General features: G+C 36.8%; 1 protein-coding gene across 1 annotated transcript in view; it reads right to left on the bottom strand.

The window, feature by feature from the left end:
• MACROD2 (mono-ADP ribosylhydrolase 2) overlaps window positions 1-20,842 on the bottom strand; it is a 1,375,516-nt gene that overhangs the window by 1,322,815 nt on the left and 31,859 nt on the right. The window contains exon 3 of the mRNA XM_081149406.1: window positions 5,341-5,448. Within this exon, the coding sequence (XP_081005532.1) occupies window positions 5,341-5,448 (108 nt within the window). The remainder of the gene's footprint in view (window positions 1-5,340; window positions 5,449-20,842) is intronic.

The following is a 20,842-nucleotide window of genomic DNA, read 5'->3' as shown; positions in this document are numbered from 1 at the left end:
CTAGCTTCTCATCCTCAGCTACAGGAAAACAACACTTACATTTTTTACTTTATTATTTCTTCACTTACACAGGCCTTAGGCTGGATCGCTATGAAATGCTATTAACATGTGACTTGTCATAGTATATCTTATACATTCATTAAAATATTACTGCTTGACCTCTGACTCACCACATTGTAAATGTACCTGTCCTTGCCACGTTGGGGTGGGTACAGGAATAACTAAAATAAACAAATCAACCTTCCTAACTTTTAACTTTGAAATTATTTTTATGACAAATTAAATTAATCTTTAGCCAAAGCCAGCCCATTAGAGTTGGAAAGTTAACCACTTTTTCATTACAAAGCCCATAATTCACAAATGAATAAAAATTATGTCTCCTACAAAATATTTTTCTGTGATTGTGATACAAGTGAAGTTGTCTCTAAGCATATTATACTGAACTATAAATTAGACTGATGTATTCTCTCCCAAGTTCTAGCAAAGGACAAAGTATATGAGGTTTAATGCAAAATAATACAAGGATCTAGTCACAGTAAACCGATCGTCCTATATGCTACTACATATAAAAACCTCTCTGTATATGAATCTTACAGCAACTCTATTAGTTATACAAAAATACTGAAGAGAACCCAAATGTCCTTCAATGGGTGAATGGCTGAACAAACTTTGGTATACCCACGCAATAGACTACTACTCACAATAAAAAATTATGAACTACTGATACATGTCACAGTCGGAATGGACCTCAGGGACTTATGTTTAGTAAAAAATCAATCTCAAAAATTTACATGCTGTATGATTCCATTTATATAACATTCTCAAAATGGCAAAACTATAGAGATAAAGAATAGGAGGGGGCAGAGAGGTGGATGACACTACAAAGGGTAGCATCAGAAAGTTCTTTCTTAATGGAGCAATTCTGCGTCTTTCTAGTGGTAGTAGTTACATGAATCTATACATGGAGCAAAACTGCACAGAACTTCACACATACACATATGCACACACACAAAAACAAGCTAACAGTGGTGAAAACTAAATGAGGTCTTTAGTTAACAGTAATATTTCAATGTCAGCTTCCTGTTTTCGATACTGTAGTATAGCTATACGATGTCCCCTTGGGAGGGAGGGGGGGCTTACACAGGTGAAGGTGAAGGGTAGAAAGGATTCTCTGCGCTATTTTTGCAATTTCCTATAATTATTTCAACATAAAAGTTTAAACAAGAAAATGGCCCTTGGTATGATAATTTGAATTTGAACCTGGGTTTGCCTGACTCTGAAACTTGTGCCTTTGTGTACCCTACTGCCTACAAAATGTTTCATTAAAATATACCATATATGCATTATTTCCTACAGATAAGAATATAATATATAGAAGGCTCATCTGGATCACATTTAAAGAAATCTAAGGAAATTCAACACATTTTATTAGGAAAAAATTAAGACACTGAATCATTTCATTCATGGCAGCTAACCCCAGGCGTTCCAATGTACTAACATGGACTTGGAAAGAAACTTTAGAAGTCTGATAGAAAGCGATGACCGGGCTGCTTTGGCACCTTGACTACAGGCACTCTCTCTCTCCTTCTCACTAGAGGCAGCCCCAAAGTTTCCTGCCATGTTATCTTGTTCACCAGAAAGGTTAACAGCTGTTCCTCTCCTTACACACTAGGCAACAAAACTGCACAGCAGAAAGCTATAAATAGTCATTACACTGCACATTTGGCATCTCTTTTCCATCTACCCAGAACTTCCTAATGAGGCTTCCTTGTGAGATACAGAACATTGCCAAATTGTAATCATCTCAGCCAGAGAGGTGAGCTAAAGGTGCCAAATGGTTTTTGGGAGAAAGAGAAAGTTGCTTCCTGCCTTCATATTGATTCATCAAACCCTTGTACACTATGTGGCAACTATGAAAAAATTACACATACAGGCAATGACAAAGAATCAAAATAGTAATGAAATGTTTTCATGTTAGTGATGTTTTCCTGTTTCACACCATTTTATTTTATTTTAATTAAAAAAATACCAGTAAAAAGTATTTTTTTTTATAGATCAAATAAATCATTTTTAAAATCAGAGCCAGCCCTAGCCAGTTTGGCTCAATGGTTAGAGCATCAGCCCACGGACTGAAGAGTCCTGGGTTCAGTTCTGGCCAAGAGCATGTGCTTCAGTTGCAGGCTTGATCCCTGCTGGGCATGTGTGGGAGACAACCAGTCGATGTGTCTCTCTCACACTGATGTTTCTCTCTCTCTCTCTCTTTCTCCCTTCCACTCTCTCTGAAAAGCAATGGAAAAAATATCATCGGGTGAGGATATAAAATAAAAAATAAAATAAATAAAATAAAGTCAGAGCAAATCTGGTTCATTGTATCAAGTCCCCAATGCTGAATGTACTATTGGTCAGAGGTGCTACAAATTCAATTGCATGTCGTTTTAACAAATATACAGTATCAAGTGTTTATTAAGAACGTAAGGGCAGGACATTGCTGTAGGAAGTAACATAAAAAATTAAAGATATCAGTCTGTAGCCTCAAGAGGGAGATAAATAGGTATACATTTAACAAAACCCAAGAAAAACTGTAATTACTGCTACTGCTAAGTGTGCTAACATGGCAATTCAATATTATGCTAATAATAAGAAAGAGACAACTCATGAAAGTGGTCTTCAGGTATTTAAGAAGAAAATACATGTCATTAGTTGTGCTCCACAGGAAAAATTTAGGATCAATGGTTAAAAATTACAAGTGTATACAAAAAGTTGGTTGTACACACACACACACAAAAGAGCTTTTAAAGATTTTGAGAATACCATGCTAAGGAAAATAAGTCATACAGAAAATGGTGATAGACAGAGACCTGACTTTGGGTGGTGAACACACAATATAGCGTACAGATGGTGTGTTGTGGAATTGTGCACCTGAAGCCTGTATACTTTTGTTAACTAGTGTCACCCCAATAAATTCAATAAAAAGGGGGGAAAAATAAGTCAGACAGAAAAAGTCACGAACTATATGATTTCACTCATATGTGGGATATAAAACTGAAAGCAACAAATCACAAACAAGAAAAACAAACAAAAACTTAATAGACACAGACAACACCATGGCTGTTACCAGAGGAAAGAAGGTGGATAGTAAAGGGTAAAGGGAGTCAAATACATGGTAACAGAAGAAGATTTTTACTTTAGTTGGTAAACACACAATGCGATATACAGATGACGTACCATAGAAATGTAAACTTGACACCTATATAATCTTTTTTTTAATCCTCACTTGAAGCTATGCTTATTAATTTCTAGAGAGAAAAAGAGAGAGAGAGAAAAACATCAATGTGAGAAACTTCGATCGGTTGCCTCCCATAGGCGACTCCACTAGGGATCAAACAAATAACCTAGGTAGGTACCCTGACCAAGAATCAAACCCGCGACCATTTTGGTGTAACGAACAATGCTCCAACCAACTGAGCTACCGAGCCGAGGCAACACCTATATACTCAATTAACCAATGTACCCCCAATAAACATTTTAAAAATAAAAATATTTTTTTAAATAAAGCTCACGTTTATAGAATTAACGGCATAATAAATAATTGACAATTTAATAACTACAGTGATATCTGATTATACCTTTGTACTGGAGAAGAGTTTATGAGATTTTCAAGGGCCTGTCTCCTCCAGAGGCCCCACAGATCCGAGGAAAGCATCATGATACCCAAGCAACAAATGAACAGTCTGTAGAGACTAGATGTAAGGGAGATTTGCAGCCTGTGGGGTAACCTGAAGATGGAATTCTCTCCAAAAGACGTGATTCATAAATCTCCAGAAAGATCCTCTCTCTTAAACAGTTTTACATTTTAGAGAGGCAGCAGAGGAGAAAGGAAGTACAGCGGCATCAGAAGAAGAGAAAGCGAAAAGCTGAGCTCTGATCATGGCAAAGCAGATACAGTACAAAGCAACTGACGTCCGTAACTTCCCACTAAGGCACCAGAGCTGGGCTATGTCATGAGCCGTGTTCCAGTTCTTCATGACACCCTTCTGTTTACCTACCAAGGCATGTTCCTACTATCCTGTGTGAATTTAACCATCACCAGGGAGCACCATAAGACAAACTTGAACCTTACCTGAATCCTGTACCCCTGGATAACAGGAACACTCAAGGAATTAACACCCACCACTCATCCACATATGACTTAGATAAAAGTTCCAGACAACCCCGAGTGACCTATGACAAAGCCAAGGCACAGGCCCTACAGGTTTCCATTCTTTGACTCATAAATGATGAGCTGAACTATTTGTCCCCATCAACCATTCTGGTTGGTCGGTCAATGTCTGGACTCGATGAAATTTTAGTCATGCTTTCCTCCTTCATCCAAGCCTCCGAGCTTTGGCCTGCCCTTGAGAATGGAAGGTGAACAACCCCTCCTCAATGACCCCTCTCAGAAATCAGTTGACCTCAGGGAAAAACATTCCCTGACCATCTGTCTAATCATGCCACCCAGTCATCCCCTTGCCCCACACACAATCCTTTCTAGGCTATTTACTCTCCTCTGTAAAAGAAGAACCCTATTTTGCTTGACCTTTGAGGTGCTTATAGGCCTCATGGTTGAAGGGGTTCTTCCTATTGCAACATTCTTCCTTTTCTTATTGCAACAGTCCTCTTCCCCTTATTGAAATAATCTTTTTAAATAAAGCTAGCATTTATTTTTAAAGAATCACAACTATTACATATTTCTTGATATACAGCCACATAGTAAAATATATAGGAGATCCAGACCACCATAAATAACACTGTTATTTTTCCATATTCAAACATGAAAATGACTTACACAATTAATTATTAAAATAATGAAAACAAAGCATTTCATATCTAACATGAAAAGTTGAAACCAAACAACTGAGGTGTGAAAATCACAGAAAAAATTTTACATTTTACTTGTCTGGTGTAATTCAATCATCTCTTTATAACATATTCTAAAGAAAAAAGCTTGGTAAACTTGTTTTTATGTTGGCCAATTGTCACCTCAAGCATAAAACCCGCAGTAATATAGCTGCTAAATTTCTTTCCAAAGAACTTTCTGCGCAATCTGTCACCTTTCCATTGGTCCAGTATCCTGCTCTCAATTTGGCATGGATACTATGTAGAGGTAGCACATTAACTGTGGCATATCCACAAAAATAAATCCTCCAGTTTTTAATCAAGAAGGAAATACGTAAGACATTTCTATACTATACTAAGAATGATATATTTTTCTAAAATACTTATATTCCTGTTTATGAAAAAATATTTTTAAATAATAAATACTTGTAAAACAAACACATCACAAAAAAATCAACTACTCACCCGCATTGACTATCGCATCTACCTCTAGCAATGTGATGTCGCCTCTGTAGAGAGAAACTTTATCACTCAAATTTTTCTTCACCTGTGATGTTTCCTGAGTATTTTCTTCTGTAATAAAAAAGCAATATATATTAATAATAATATTCTTAATTAACTTAATTAAGGCAATTTTGATACAAAAGCCAGTATGAGTCACACTCGAACACATTAGACAATGTGTAAGTGTCAGGGATGTGGCTTATTTTCTATATATTATGTATTTCTAAATAAAATGCGGTATCACATATATAATAAGCATTCAGTAAATGCAGGCATGTTATATTGGTCAACCAAAAAATGCAATGTTTATTACTATTATTGTTAAAATATCAATTTTAAAATTAGGCAGCACCACTTTCATAGGGAGATAAGAAAAAGATGTGAAATTCCAAGACAAAATAAATTCCCACAGTGAGTGAGCTTATTTTTTGTTGTTACAGTTACCTAACAGACCTTATTGAAAAGAATATTTACTAGGAACAAAAACATTTAGGTTCAGCTCTTTGCTACTTCTAACAAGCTATCCCTCAGAATAAAATGGATTAAGAATATTTGAATGTGTGAAACTACTTGTTTCTTAACAAATAATATATTAACCTTTCTCTCTAGAGGGCACCGCTAGATTTAAAAGAGAAATAGCTCTGTCCTGCACACAATAGCCAGCAAGGTAGTATAATTAAAACAAGCCAAACATTACATCCTAAAACCTGACATATTTTTAAATGTTTTAGAGAAATGCTTTAACTTGAATTTTCTTTCATTTTTAACAAATAGTAATGTTAAGACATTAAACAAAGCTATAGGAAATTAAAATACATTAAAATGCTATGTTTAAAAAGCTTTTTAATATACCTCTAGAAAAACTAATTTATGAACTCCAACTTTTTAAAGTATTTATGATCTGTGCAAATCTTTCAATGGGGAAGATAATGCTATTAATTCACTATGACACTCTCAGATGAGCATGCAGTTTGAGGTATCTGGGTGACTAGAGGTGATAGGTTACAAGTCACTTGAATTGTCTTTGGGCCCCAGTAGCCAAAGGAAAAGTTGTTTTCCATCAAGTATCGATATACTTATTATTGTTGTTGTTGTTATTACCATCATTCCCTATCAATGAAAGATAATTTTTTGTGCTCTTACCAAGCTGCCAGTAACTGGCCCAATGACAAAGACTTTGAGCCAGAAGACCTTGAATTCCACATTCAATCACTTTCTATTCTTACTATTTTAACTAAATTAGAAAGTCCTGATTCCAATTAAGATTGTTGGATGACAACAAATATTTGGTGGCTTTGTCAAAAATTTCTGGGTATTTGGACTATTTGAACCTAGAAATTTAAAGGCTTCCCAGTGATGATGAGTTTCAGAACTCCATCAGGCATTAAACTGATAAGCATATCCCAAATGAGAGTGAAAGGTTGTTTTAACTTGGGTGAAAGAGTTAAGGATTCCTAATCCATCCTCTAATTGCATTTTTTTTTTTTAAAGAGAGGAAGGGAGTAGGGGGACAGAGAGAGAAAGATACATCGACCTGTTGTTCCACTTATTTGTGCATTCACTGGGGGATTCTTGTATGTGCCCCTGTTATTGGTGGGGAGCTATGTCACCATCTGTTGCTGGTGAAAGTGGGCTTCTTGCAATGTCATGAGAAAAAGAATTTTCTGAGACAGGGAAGAATGAGGTATTGTAGAAAGCTTTCTTTCTGTGGAATCAAACCCCTTAGTTTCCAAGGTCCCTGTTCCCTCCATCCTGCCAAGGAAAAAGTCCCAGTTTGTTTTCAGCAAAATTAGGATTAAAGCTCTTGCCCAGAGTTTCACGTCTGCACAGTCTAATCCAGCATCCGGCTAGCTTAGTTTGTGTTCCCAGCTGTAGTCCATCAGGCCATTGCTTGTGGGGTCCACAGGGCCAGATGGTTATGGAGGGAACATAGGCAGGAGCAAAGCCAGAGGAACAAGAGAGCCAAGAGCCAAGACAGCGAGCTCCTTTGTCTAGTGGATTATGTATTCCCAAATTTTTGTGAGCTTGCAGTGGTCCCACCCCCTCTGGCTAATGATTTCTGTTCCAGGTTAGACTGACAGGCACCTTTCCTAGGTTGCCCCAACTTTACTGTGTATATGTCCATCCTCCCCTCCCCACAGTGATCTCCAGGAAATGGACCAGTGGGTCCCTGGGGAGTGTAAAATTGCAGCTTCCTGGTGAAGCTGCCTAAATGGTCGTGCTTATAATGTTTGGCCTCCCTTTTGCTCCTTTCCTATTATTAACTAGCTAATTATAATGGTATTACCCTGACCAGGGATCAAACCCATGACCTTGGCCTATTGGGACAATGCTCTAACCAACTGAGCTACCTGGCCAGGGCTTCTAGTTGCATTTAGTTCTGAAAAGTGTTTCTTCATTTTTTTCATGAAGCATTATGAACGTAATCTTGCATTTGGAGTAGTGTGACTTTTAAACTTATGTGACAATAAATCATGTATTTCTTTTAAATAATGGTATTGGAAAGCATTAAAGTTTAAACCATTTATACTACAGTTCAGTTTTCTTAAAAGAAATCCTAATTTCTCATCTGTGAATTTAAAAAATGGAATATTTTCAGCCTAAAGGTTCAAGCAGTTGAACATATTGAATAAATATACTGCTGTGAGATGTCAGTCAAGTAAGTTACTCAAACTGCTTATTAGAATTATCAGCATCATAAAGAATTATCAGCATCATTTAAAAAATTCACATAAGCATCTCTTCCTCATAGCCAGACTTATACTTGCTGCCCAGTTCCTGACATGATTTATCAAAAAGGCAGAAATGTACTCAAAAGCTACAATTAAGAATATTAATAATTATCAGCATTTCCTTCAACAATAAACCATTACCAAATGGCATATTTTTGACCACCTGTTCTCTGTAACTACAACAATGTAAATTACCACGAGAGGCCACTTATTTTATTTGAATAGCAATGCACTGCCTTCCTTTTCACACAACTGAGTTCCATCAGCCCTGATCCTAATTATCTTTCCCATACCCTGGGTTTTCAGTAATGAATGGAACAGAACATTTTCAAGTATCGCTGTCAAGTATCATCCCTCATGGGCACTTTATATGTGCACAAAGCACCAATTCACATTTTGTATATCACTGGCTTTATCCAAATGCAAGTTGAAGTATCTGTCAGTGTGCACATGACAGTAATTGTTCTTCCAGACTGTATACTATTGGTATTATTTTTTTTAACAAAAACTACAGCCCAGCTGGTGTGGCTCAGCATTGACCTATGATCCAGGAGATCAAGGTTCGATTCCCAGTCAGAGCACATGCCCAGGTTTTGGACTCGGTCCCCAGTAGGGGGTGTGCAAGAGGCAGCCAATCAATGGCTCATCATTGATGTTTCTGTCTCTCTCTCTCCCTCTCCCTTCCTCTTTGAAATCAATAGACTTTTTTTTTTAATTATAAATAAAAAATTAAAAAACACACACACACAGACAGATAGTAAAGTGGTAAAAACAGATTTTATTCAGAAATGGCTGCAATAGGAGAAAAGAGACCTCAGTATAGAATCTGGCTCAATAACAAATACAGCAAGAACAAGTGGGGATTTATAGCCAAGGAACATAGTGGAGATCAATGGAAGGAAAATTACTGAAACATTGGGGATGGAGGGAAATTGTGGTAAAGAGACTAAGGATTCTAGCTGCAGGCAGGCCAGGATGATCAGATACAATCTGGGGAATAAAGGGGGGCGTGGAATTTGATCAGATATTGAGGGTGATTAGATATCAAGGGTGGGGAATTCTCTCTACATCCTGATTAGGCAGGATTCTTGCTAAAACTGGACTATGCAGGTCCAGCAGGGATGAGGCCAAGCCGAGAAAAGGGCTTGATGGAACCTCACTGAAGTTTAATTAAGAAGAGTCTTTGTCAGTCTGTCCTCTCATTCAAGGAAAAAAAGAGACATTCTCCTTTCTTTTGATCAGTGTGCATCCATATCTGGTTAGGTTGCCTTTTGTTCATTAAGGACCAGCTGAACCAACGACGGAGGCTTGGTAGTAAAGGATATTGACGAGGTGGTGTGAGCAGTCAGGCATCTAGTGAGGGGAATTTTGATGAAAATAAAAAGAAAAATAAAGATTAATGGATGGAGCTGCCTATTAAGCCAGTTTATGAATCCAGAGGGCAGACAGTTCAGGTTTCTTTATATTGAGCTGGAAGCATCTTTTGCAGCTTGAATGCCCTCGGTGAATGCATCAGGTGTTCCAGTGAATTTTCTGAAGGGCCACACAACAGCAGGGATGAAGGTTGACTGCATGATCGGTTGTGATGATTTCTTTGAAGTTTGTATCAGGTCATCCAGCTTCAGCTTGCAGGGCTTCAGGAAAAGGGCAGTTTCAGTTCTCAGTGATGCCAAATCAGAAGGGGGAAGAAAAATTTAAAACGTTTTGACTGCAGCAGCCAAATATTGGAGGAAACTAGAACTGACAAAATATTCAAGACAACAGGACTAGAGTTTAATAACCCACGAGGTACACTAAGTTTTTCCAATGAAACATAAAATGTCTCTCTCGAGTCACCCCCTTTTTTATTCTTGTTTACAAATAAGTCTAGTCTAATTAGATGTGGCCTGATTACTTACATAATGCAGCAAAAATGGTAATTCAACACTTGGGTCTTCTGAGTTTGCTTTCCTCGAACTTTTTTTTTTTATTGTTCAAAATATTACAGATGTCCCCTTTTTCCCCCATTGACCCCTTCCACCCTGCACCCACTCCCTGCTGCAGGCCTCCACCACACTGTTGCCTGTGTCCAGGGGTTATGCAGATATGCATATAAATTCTCTGGTTAATCTCTCCCCACCACCCACCCACCTCCACCTTCCCTCTGAGATTCGTCAGTCTGTTCTATGCTTCTATACCCCTGAATCTATTTTGTTCATCAGGTTATTGTGTTTAGATTCCACATATAAGTGAGATCATGTGGTATTTGTCTTTCTCTGCCTGGCTTATTTCACTTAGCATAATTTTCTCCAGGTCCATCCATACCGTCCCAAAGGGTAGTGCCAATCAGTACATGGATGGATAAAAAAGCTGTGGGATATTTACAGCATGGAATACTATGCAGCTGTAAAGAGAAAGGATCTCATACCCTTTCCTGGAACTTTTAATAATCTCAGGTTAGACCTTTTAAAACTTCTCAAGGCTAGGAAGCCAAGCCAAGAACTCACCCCTAGACTGAGCCTGTAATACCTATACCTTGGGTGGATTCTTCTATCCTCAAGTTTCCCAAAATGTCCTAAAGTTCCTGAGCTTGCCAAAAAGTGACCTTCCTTACTTATCTGTAAGGCTGGGAACCCTGTAAACCACGTACAAGATCATTATTTCCAAAGGGCTTTGTAAGCATTAGCTCTATAAAGACAACCATAATTCCCTAAAACTGTCTGATATCTGATCATATACATCATTCTGAAATATGACTTTCCATACAATCAATTTTTCCAATTATGTCTTGTGACAAGGGAGACAGGTTCTTACTGAACTTATACAAATAATTTGATTGCTATGAAAATAAAAACAATCAATAAAGTTTCTGAATTCTGAAGAGACTGAATAGGGAGAAAAACCAAAATTTATTTCTATGTACTAAAGCATAACCGACTAAACTGTCATGAGTTACAGATAGCTTGGGAAAAGAGAAAAGGGTTCCTTAAATAAATCATTAAAGAACCAGCAATTTTCCAAAACAACCACCATAAAAATCATCATCATTCTTCATTGTCTCATGTAATTGATTCTTTATTTCCTAGCATCATTCAGTGTATTAAAATGACAAACAAAAATCCACATTCTTTTCTTACTCCATTAAACCAACAACTCTATTAAGCAATCTTATGTACTGAGATCTGTTGCCTTCGGAAGCCTGTACCCTGGTACTGGTCAAAGTCCTTTCCATGGCTCTCTACAACACCCACTTCTTGTTGAAGACAAAGCACTCATTTCTATAGCTGACGAAAGAGCTTTCAGGGAAAAGTTAGAGTAAAACAAAAACTATCTGTGGATGATAAAAGACTTAAGATCGCCGTGGTTAAAGATCTGAAGAGAGTTCATTATAAAAACGATGCAAATGGTGAGGGAATTTGGTTATTTCTATGACATGCAATGTTTAAGTAACTAGAATTATAACAGATAAGATTATACCAGGACATAACACAGACAAAAAGGGTTCTGGCAAATTTCTATTAACGTCATACAATTTTTGAAGTATCTGTATTAATAGTATTTTCCCATACAAATACAACCTAGGGGAGGTTAAGCATCACTTCTTATTTTCACAATGTTTCCCATGCAACTTAACATATCAAATAAATAAAAATATTTTTAATATTTGTTTATAATAAAGTGAAAGAACCAGTGCTTTGAGATTTTTCAGGGACTCTATTGTTTACATTTATTCTGAGTTCTGGCATTTAAGTTACTATTGTTACTATTTCACCTCTTTTTAAGACAGAGATCAACCACTTTAGAGACACTGATCTATTTTATGATGTAAAAATACAATAGTACTATGCTATGGTAACAACAGCAAAAGAAAACTCAACCAAACATACATTAACACTCCAGGAACATGAAGACACATAAGGAGAAACAAACTTTGTTACCTGAATCTTAATTAAGATGAACTGACCAACATCCTCATTGTTTTGAAAGCATGATTTTTAAGGCTATAATAATTATTGACAATATAACAATTTTCACAAAAATAGTAAGTATTTAATTTTCTCTCAGGATTCTTTGAATTTTGTGGTAATAATTACTTAATTACTAATCTTGGTCTGCTGTATTCCCATGCTCTCTTTATTTCATTTATTATCATTGGTATAATCTACTTATTAACAACTGAATTGCACTCAACACTGTGCCAGATGTTATACAATTTAAACGCACAGCTGCTGCCCACTAAATACCAGTAGGAAAAATAAAAATAAAAATCAGTGACCTATTTAATCAATAAGCAGAATTGGAAGGGAGCCTAAACAGAAACATAGATCTCCAGGGAAGCTCTTAAAATAGTTCTGGCTTGAACTAAGACTGTGGAAATGAAGACAGGAAAGGGCATATGCCAGCGAAACACTCAAGAGGAATGTTTAGCCAAGTGCTCGGGTTCTCACTGGAGGGGGAAGGATAGGAAATCGCTGAGGCCGACTCCCTGGTTCTGACTTGGCGCCTGTGAGAGGCAGCGCGGCGGGACAGCCAGTTTAGTAAGGATGAGTCAGCCTTGGACATCTTAAATCTGAACTTCCTGCAGAGTATTTAAGTAAGGTTTTCAGGCTAGAAATGCAGATTTGGGAGACATCATCAGAGGTAAGGGCCCCAGCCGAGATCACGGGTAGATGTGACATGAAGATGAGCGGGTAACAGAGCAATGGAGAGCACCAGCCTTCACAGGCAAGGCAAAGGGAAAGGACAGGAAAAAGGCGCAGAGCACAAACATTACAGGACAGGAGAGAAATCAACAGAGGCCTACGGTGGAGGAATTTTAATAAACACGTTACCAGCACCTCCAAATGTCACAGAGAAGTAACAGAGGGCTAAAAAGTCTCACTAGATATAACAATCATGTCATCACTAGTGACCGTGGCAATTGCAGTTTCAATAAAGCCAAAATATGGACGTGCCTGCAGCCGGGCTTAGACTGAAATGCCCCACGAGATGGTGAAGAAATTAGATACAAAGAATCTCTGTCCCTGAATGACCACATGGAGTAGAACTTCCAGCTGACTTAGCCGTCCCCTGAAATTCCCACTGTAAAGTAAGAAATAAAGCTCAATATTCATTAAACCATTGAAATCACCGATGGGTCTCCTTGTTACAACAGCCCACCCTTTCCTTAACTTACCCATCGAACAAATGGATATACCGTAATTTGTCTAATCAATCGCTTTGTTAGAACATTTACATCATTTCCCATTTTTGTTAAAAATAATATAATTTGAAGATCTTTATAAATTAATCTTTGAGCTCATCTCTATTTGTTTTTAGCTCCTAAAAAACAATTATCAAGTCACACACAGGCTTCTGATGTAGACTGCAAGGTCACTCTGCTTTGTCTGCATGGGGGGGGCGGGGACAAAAATACCAGGCTTTAGACAGTGAGAGAAGAGAAAGGAAGTGCTCATATACTGAGTGACTTCACAAAGGATAAGGTAATTGAGGGAGTCCTTTTACAACGTGTACCTATATCACCATGTTGTACACTTGAAATACCTTATCATTTTATTTACAATTATACCTCAATAAAATTGTTAAAGAAGCAAAAAAGATAAGGCCTGAAAGAAGGCCATTGGATTAGAAGTTCCCTGTTTATCCAAATATTAAAGTCAGTGAGACAGGGTTATTGAATTTTGAATTACTGAATTCTCAAGAACAAAGACTGTATGCAATGGATTCATGCGCTGGCCAAGACATACAAAGGCTCGACAGGTATACAACCCCTATACTCATCCTAAAACACCACTAAGAGAGATGGTAAAGCCAGCCTATAAATACGGCACAATAACCAAGAGGAAGAGCACCATGGTGTAAGTGGGGTGGTGGTAGGCACTGACACCATTCAAATACACAAATTCTCCTTCTGAGCACATGGAAGATCACGCTTCCTGCCGTCCTCCCACTGTGCATGTCTTCTGGAACGCGTGCTCAGAGGTCAGAAACCTCAACTACAACCTTAGTCTAGCCACTGAATGTTTCCTTGACTTTCTGGACATCACTGAAACTTAGCTGTCCCCAAAGAGTAACAATTCATTTCAAATGGAGGCTCTTTCTTTTTCTTTCTTTGAACTCTAACCGCACATTCCTCTTAACCTTTGTGCTGGTTACTGGCTTTGGAGTAATAGCTGCCAAATTGATTAAGTACCGCCCACAAGTCCTGAGATCTAGGCTTCAACAGCAAACCCTTCTACTTTAAAATATATCTAAATTCAACTACTTCTCTGCATTCCCCTTGCCTCCACGTGGTCCAGGTTATCATAAACCACTCACCTGAACTAACTAGTCCTTATTTTCATTTGTTACCCTCCCCACCTCCCACAATATTCTCTTAGCAACCAGAGTACTCTTTTTAAAAATGAATGTTCACTCCACTGTTGAAAACACTTCGATTGCTTTGTGACAGAAATTACTAATTGTCCCTCAATATATAGTTTCCATTTCTTCTGTTTAGTATTAACTCCCACATATACACAAGTTTCAACAGAGTACGAGGCCAACCAGTGAGGGACTATACTTTTAAACCTCTAGGTTACTAAGGTTGGCTATGGGACTGATGACTAAGCTCTTTATTCCCTCTTTCCAAAGTTAGAGACATGGACATGCAGATGGTAATGTGGCCTGGACCACACAGACAAGAGTAACACTTTATCAGATGGTTTAAAACCAAGACAGAAAGAACCAGAGTTCTTAGACAACTTTGTGGAACAGTCAGGTCAACTCCAGACTAAGTTGCTACATGAGAGAGAAACTTTTTTATTTGAGGCCCTGTACTTGGGCCTTTTGTCTTTTGTTACAACAACTGAACCTCTAGTTTCTTACTATGTTTGATACAAAGTGTAAGCTCCTTACAATAGCATGTAAGGTCTTATACAATTAGATTTCAGTCATCTTCTTCCTTCTAATAATTTTGCTCCAATCTAACTAAAATCCTGCCCTACACGATCTTCCCCTAATTTTCATATGGCTGGACCTTTTTATTATCGCATTATTAGCTCAAATATCATCTCTTTAGAAAAACTTCCCTCACTGTCCTAATATGGTCCTCTCTCCTCATTCAGCATCATACCCATTTTATCTTCTCCATAGCACTTAACACAGTCTGAATTTTTTAATTGATCTACTTGTCTGTTCTAGGTAAAATGTAAGTGCTTTGAAAACAGAAACTTTGTTCATAACTGTATCATAAATACTTAGTACAATGCCTGACAGAAGGTAAAAAGTACTGTTGAGTTTTTCAAAGGATAAACTCTTTATTTCATCGGGGCATTGGCTCTCCTCGGCCTAGACTGCCCTGAACACAGCCTATGCCCTTTCTTGTTTTTCAAGTCTCAGCCTAAATGTCATTGTTTCCAAAAGGCCTTCTCTGACCAGCCTATCTAAAGTGGCATCAACCCCAACTGCTCTCTCAGCAGCAGTGAGTTTCATTGCTATCCACATTATGACACTTGGTATTGCCACTTTTTTAGTTTTAGCCATTCTAGTGAGTGTTGCAATAGTATCTCCTTACGATTTTAATAAGCATTTCCCTGGTAAATAATAAGTTGAGCAGTTTTCCACATATTTATTAGCCATCTGAGTATCCTCTTTTGTAAATGCCTCTTCCCATTTTTCTATTGGGTTGTCTTTTTCACATTGATTTATAAAATTTTTTTTACCCAATATGGAGACAAGCCCTTTGTCAGGTAGATATGGCAAGTTATCTACTCTCATCCTTTGGTTTACTTTTTATATTTCATTGGTACCTTTGATGACAAAAGTTCTTACCTTGTCCAACTTAACTTGTCAGCTTATCTTAACTTGGTCTAGTTTATCAATCTTTTCCTTTATGTTACTAAGTTTAGTGTCCTATTTAAGAAATATTTTCCTACCTTAAGGTCACAAAGATACTGTCTTATATTGTCCTCTAGAGGCTTCATTATTTTACTTTTCACACTTAGAACTTCAATCAAATGTACGTGGTGGGAAGCAGAGATCAAGTTTATTTTTTTCCCATTTGGGTATCCAAATGACCAGCAATATTTTATTTAAAAGATTAATTATTTGTAACTGATGAAAAGTAAAACCACTATGACGATATCAAGCACAAACTTTCAAGCATCAAATAACATAACAATGAAACAGGTTGGAAACACTGAGAAAAATGACAAACACACAACAGTAATGCAAAACTTTAATAAAATTCTCATAAGTATATGACAATTGAGCCAGTCAAAATATAAAAGGTATCTGAATATATGTAATAAAGCCAATAAATATATAGAACTGTAAACCCTACAAAGAACTCACCTTCTTTGTGCCTAGGCAACACCTTAAATATTGATCTCATATATATCACATAAACAAAATCTCAAAAAATAGAAATTTCAAGTGCCTATTCTCTGATCACATTATAATAAAACTAGAAATTAATATTGTAAACACACACATTCCATAATTTAAAAATACCTGCCTAAATAACTCTTAGCTCAAGAAGGAAATCACAGCTGCATTTATTGAACACTTAGAAATAACAAAACCAGTGTATATCACACCTTATGGGACTTGATCAAAGATATAATTAGAAGCAAGTTTATAGTAATAAAAGCTTTCACACAAAAATTAATGGGAGCAGTAAATCATTAGAAAAATTTAGAAGAGTTAATATAGATAAAATTATGGATTTTTTTAGAGAGTAGAAAAACAAGTATTCAAAATAATCCCAGTGCTTCAAAACTACCACTAAAATACACACACCTCTAATCTAATTAAATAGTTTTAAAGAGAAAGGAAAACATGAAATTGGAATAAATAAAAGGACTTTAACCAGATACGGAAGAGATCAAATGTTATAAGAAAATACGATGTAAAACTGTTTGCTAATAATTTTTTTAATTACATGAAATTGACAACTTTTAAGGAAAACACAAATTATCATATTATCAAAAACCTGAAAAGGCCAAAACTACAGAAGGAATTGAAAAAATTATCAAATACCTCTATGAAAGGCCAGGGTTAAAATCTCATTATATGATGTAGTATCCATTTGCAATCTGCATATCAGAGAAACTTCCGTAACACACCCCAGGATTCCTAGGAAGTGGTATCCATTTGTCAATCATTAATTCATTTAGTCATTCAGCAAATAGCTAATGAGGACCCTGTATGTACTAGAGTGTGTGCTAAATACTAAATACAAACTTGCACAAGCCAAACATGATCCTGGTCTCTAGAAGTTACATAACACAGACAAGTGAATAGGCAATTAATCCAATATAGTGAGATGCTTTTTAACAAGAGAAGTTAGAGGGGAGAAAAAAGAGAACTGACCCCTCGCTTAGTCAATGAAGGTGGGGAGAAGAGGTTTGGAAGAGTGAGCTGGCCCATGTCAACTGCCTACTCTTTGCTGTGTCAGGTGCCTTAGAATGACATTTTCATTCATTCCTCAGGACAACTCTGGACAGAGAACTTGCCCTACGGGCAGTCTCATAAATGTAGGTATAAAAATTCACATCCAAATTTTTTGGCTCCAGAGTTCCAGATCTTTCCTTAGTGCGTAAAGGAGATCAAGAAGTCTAACTGTCTATAAAACACATACATACACACACCTCACCTGAGATGCAACAAAAAAGGACACCAAACAACATGTGCTGTGGCAAAAGGCCCACGGAGCCAAAAGAGACTGGACAGCCTTTTAAGCTAATTAATGCATTTGGGGAAAGCCATCACTAGAGGGCAGCATTGCAAAGACTATGACTAACAAGTCGATCCTAAAAAAGATTCAGGGTTCAACTATAAGCACTTCGATGTTTAAGCCCATTTTAAAGTACTAAAAAGGAAATGCTTTCCTGTGCTCAAGTAATTTTTAGGATGTTTAAAGCATGTATATGACAAAAAATAAGTAAATGCACAGCGTTTTCTTTTTTAACCTGAAACGTACAGAAAAATTTCCTTGGAGTTTCACAAAGATTACCGTAACATTAATGAGGATAGATGTATAAGCCTATAAATATAAAAACTTATTTTTCCCAATTAGCTTTGTTACAGCAGCTTTTCAGTTTATAAATAATCACCTCTACCTTTACATTGTTAGGATTTTCGTCAGCATTGTTATATTAATAAAATTAATTTATTCCATATAGAACTATTTTCAGATAGGCAGCCTATAATTAGATCATTCAGTCATGAACTTAAGCTTTGAGAAAGTGCCTTCAAGAAATAGCAAAGGCAGAGCAAGAATTTTTCTGAAGGAAAATACTTGTCTGGGCTTTCTCACCTAGTCACTCCATAGTTCAGTTTTCTAGGTTTTGGCCCCACTGAAATTGTTCTGGACAAATTTGCCAGTGGCTGCTCTGTGACAAACCTGAATGTCTGAATTCTTTGTTTCTGTATCTTTCTGAGGCAACTGTCACAACCAATCTTCTTTTCTGAAACACTGATTCCTGTCTCTAGCAGTCAAATCACCAGACTTGCTTTTCCCATGAACAGTGCTCCGTCGATTCTCTCACTTGTTAAAGTTTAGAATTTAGGTTTCCATCCTAAGCCCTCTTCTCTTCCCATGACTTTTTTCCTTAGAGAATCTACAGTCTGTTACATAGAGAGATTCCCAAGTTTCACTCCCTGGTCTAGTTCTGGCAGTTGTACACTAGCTATCTTTACCTGGATATTATAGAAGCATTTCAAATCCAACATGTTCAAACCTAACTCCTCACTTTCCACCAAACGTATGTGATTCCTCCTACATCTCCTTGCCGTTAAGTGGGTAATATAACCATCCAGTCTCTCAAGACGGAAATTCTACTTCCCAAATCATTTTTTATTTCTGTCACCACTGCAACCGCCTTGGTTTTAACCAGTAATTACAATTTCAAGGTGTTTTACTCAGTATTTAACTTTTTGACTGTGGATCCCTTGGTGGGGAAAGGGGAACACATGCTGCATTTCCTTTCACCACAGAACCTGCCCCACTCTCAGCCTTCTACCACCACCACTTTACACACGCATCTTGCCTGCCTGACTCTGTAAAGAATTTGAATTTGGGGCCTAATATTATGGACTTAAAGCACTACCTTAGACTTGTCTACCTGGGATTCAAGTCCTACGTTTTACTTCCCTCCAATTCATCCTTCACATTGATACTAGACTGTCCCCTCTAAAACACAAAGTACAAAACTAACCACTTCAAATGCCCCTCCCCTTGTTATCTACAGGCGGAGGGACTACACGTGGTCAAGATGAATAGGCTTTTTGAAACAAAGGTGGTGAGTTTAGTTCTGGCCAAGATGAGTTAGAAACAAAAGTGCAATAAACTTTAATACCTTATGGTCATACATTGAAGTCTCAACTTTGAAATAATGTTGGGTATTTTCAGAGCCACATTAGTTAACAAAAAGTTTTAACTATTCGTGAAAGTATAGTAATTGAATTTGAAATTTCATATTTTTAAAAAATATTTTACATCTTATATATTTCCGTATCTCACCATATAGGACTGAGAGAGTCAATTAATATCATCTAGTAGAATCATCTCAATTTTCTCTCAGTAAAACAGAAATAGTGCTATTCATAAAACTGTACCATAAAACCTCACCTAGCATAAGTAAATGATCTGCAAAGGATTTTCAGCCCTTAAGAACATACTTATGAGCCCTCTTTTTTAACCACTGAATAAAATAATAATTTATTTGTATAGTCTTGCTCATTTTCAGAGTGTTTCTACCCATACTCTCTTTCAATCTTTATAATAATCCTATAAATTATAATGAAAGCCAAATAACAGACAAGTCTTTGGAATGTATAAATGTGAAATACAGAACCACAACTCATAAATCGGTTTATGGTTCATGCTGTACACAAACATATACTACAGACTTGATTATAATATTGTGTAAAACTGTATGAAATTTAGAAAATTTGGGCTTCACAATTCTTTGAAAATCTAGTTAAAAGGGAGAAAACATGATAATACAATTTATTTAGGTTTATAACCAAGTAATAAGATAACCAGAGGAATTTATAATTATTCAAGCTGGGGAAAAGAGTTGGTAGAGGCAAAAATTAAAAGCAAATACAGCCTCTACCTGTGAAAACTGTGTTCAATGACTTGACATGAGAGGTTTTAATAAGAGTAAAATTCATCTCTATCCCACAGACATGTTTCTTCCTCAAGTAAACTGTGGTTAATTTTTTAAGTTATATACACAATCCATGGGCATAATACAAAATAAATGTAAGACTTTTGTTTCCTTCGATATTATAATAGCTGACTATTTCCTGACACTTCTATATCTATTACCTGTCACTTTGCTATATTTTAAATTGTTTTATTTTAAAACTTACACCCTATGAACTCATGATGTTAACTGCACAAGCCTAAGACAGCCATAGATACTTGCTACTGTAACAATTTTCCTTATGTAGCAGTAACCAGGTCTTAAAGAAAAATATTCTAATATTCTAGTTGTCCAAAACAATACCCAATGTAAATCCACATGTATCACTACATTAACTCCATCCCCCCAAAAAGGTAAAGCTATTCAAAATCTCTATTATGCAAGGATTCTTTATTTATGTAATACTATTTCCAGGACAGCCCTTTGTCTTTATGAGTCCAAACTCTTTATATTACAGCTGCGCAGGCAGAGGCGCAGAACACTTTTGATCGGAACAGGTCTACAATGCCTGGTTCTACTCAGTGTGTTCTTCAGCACAGTATTCAAATACCATTC

Source organism: Miniopterus schreibersii (assembly GCF_964146895.1).
Source record: "Miniopterus schreibersii genome assembly, chromosome: 10".
Lineage (NCBI taxonomy): Eukaryota > Metazoa > Chordata > Mammalia > Chiroptera > Miniopteridae > Miniopterus > Miniopterus schreibersii.
Note: the sequence above shows the minus strand (reverse complement) of the source record. Positions and strands in the feature narration are given on the sequence as shown.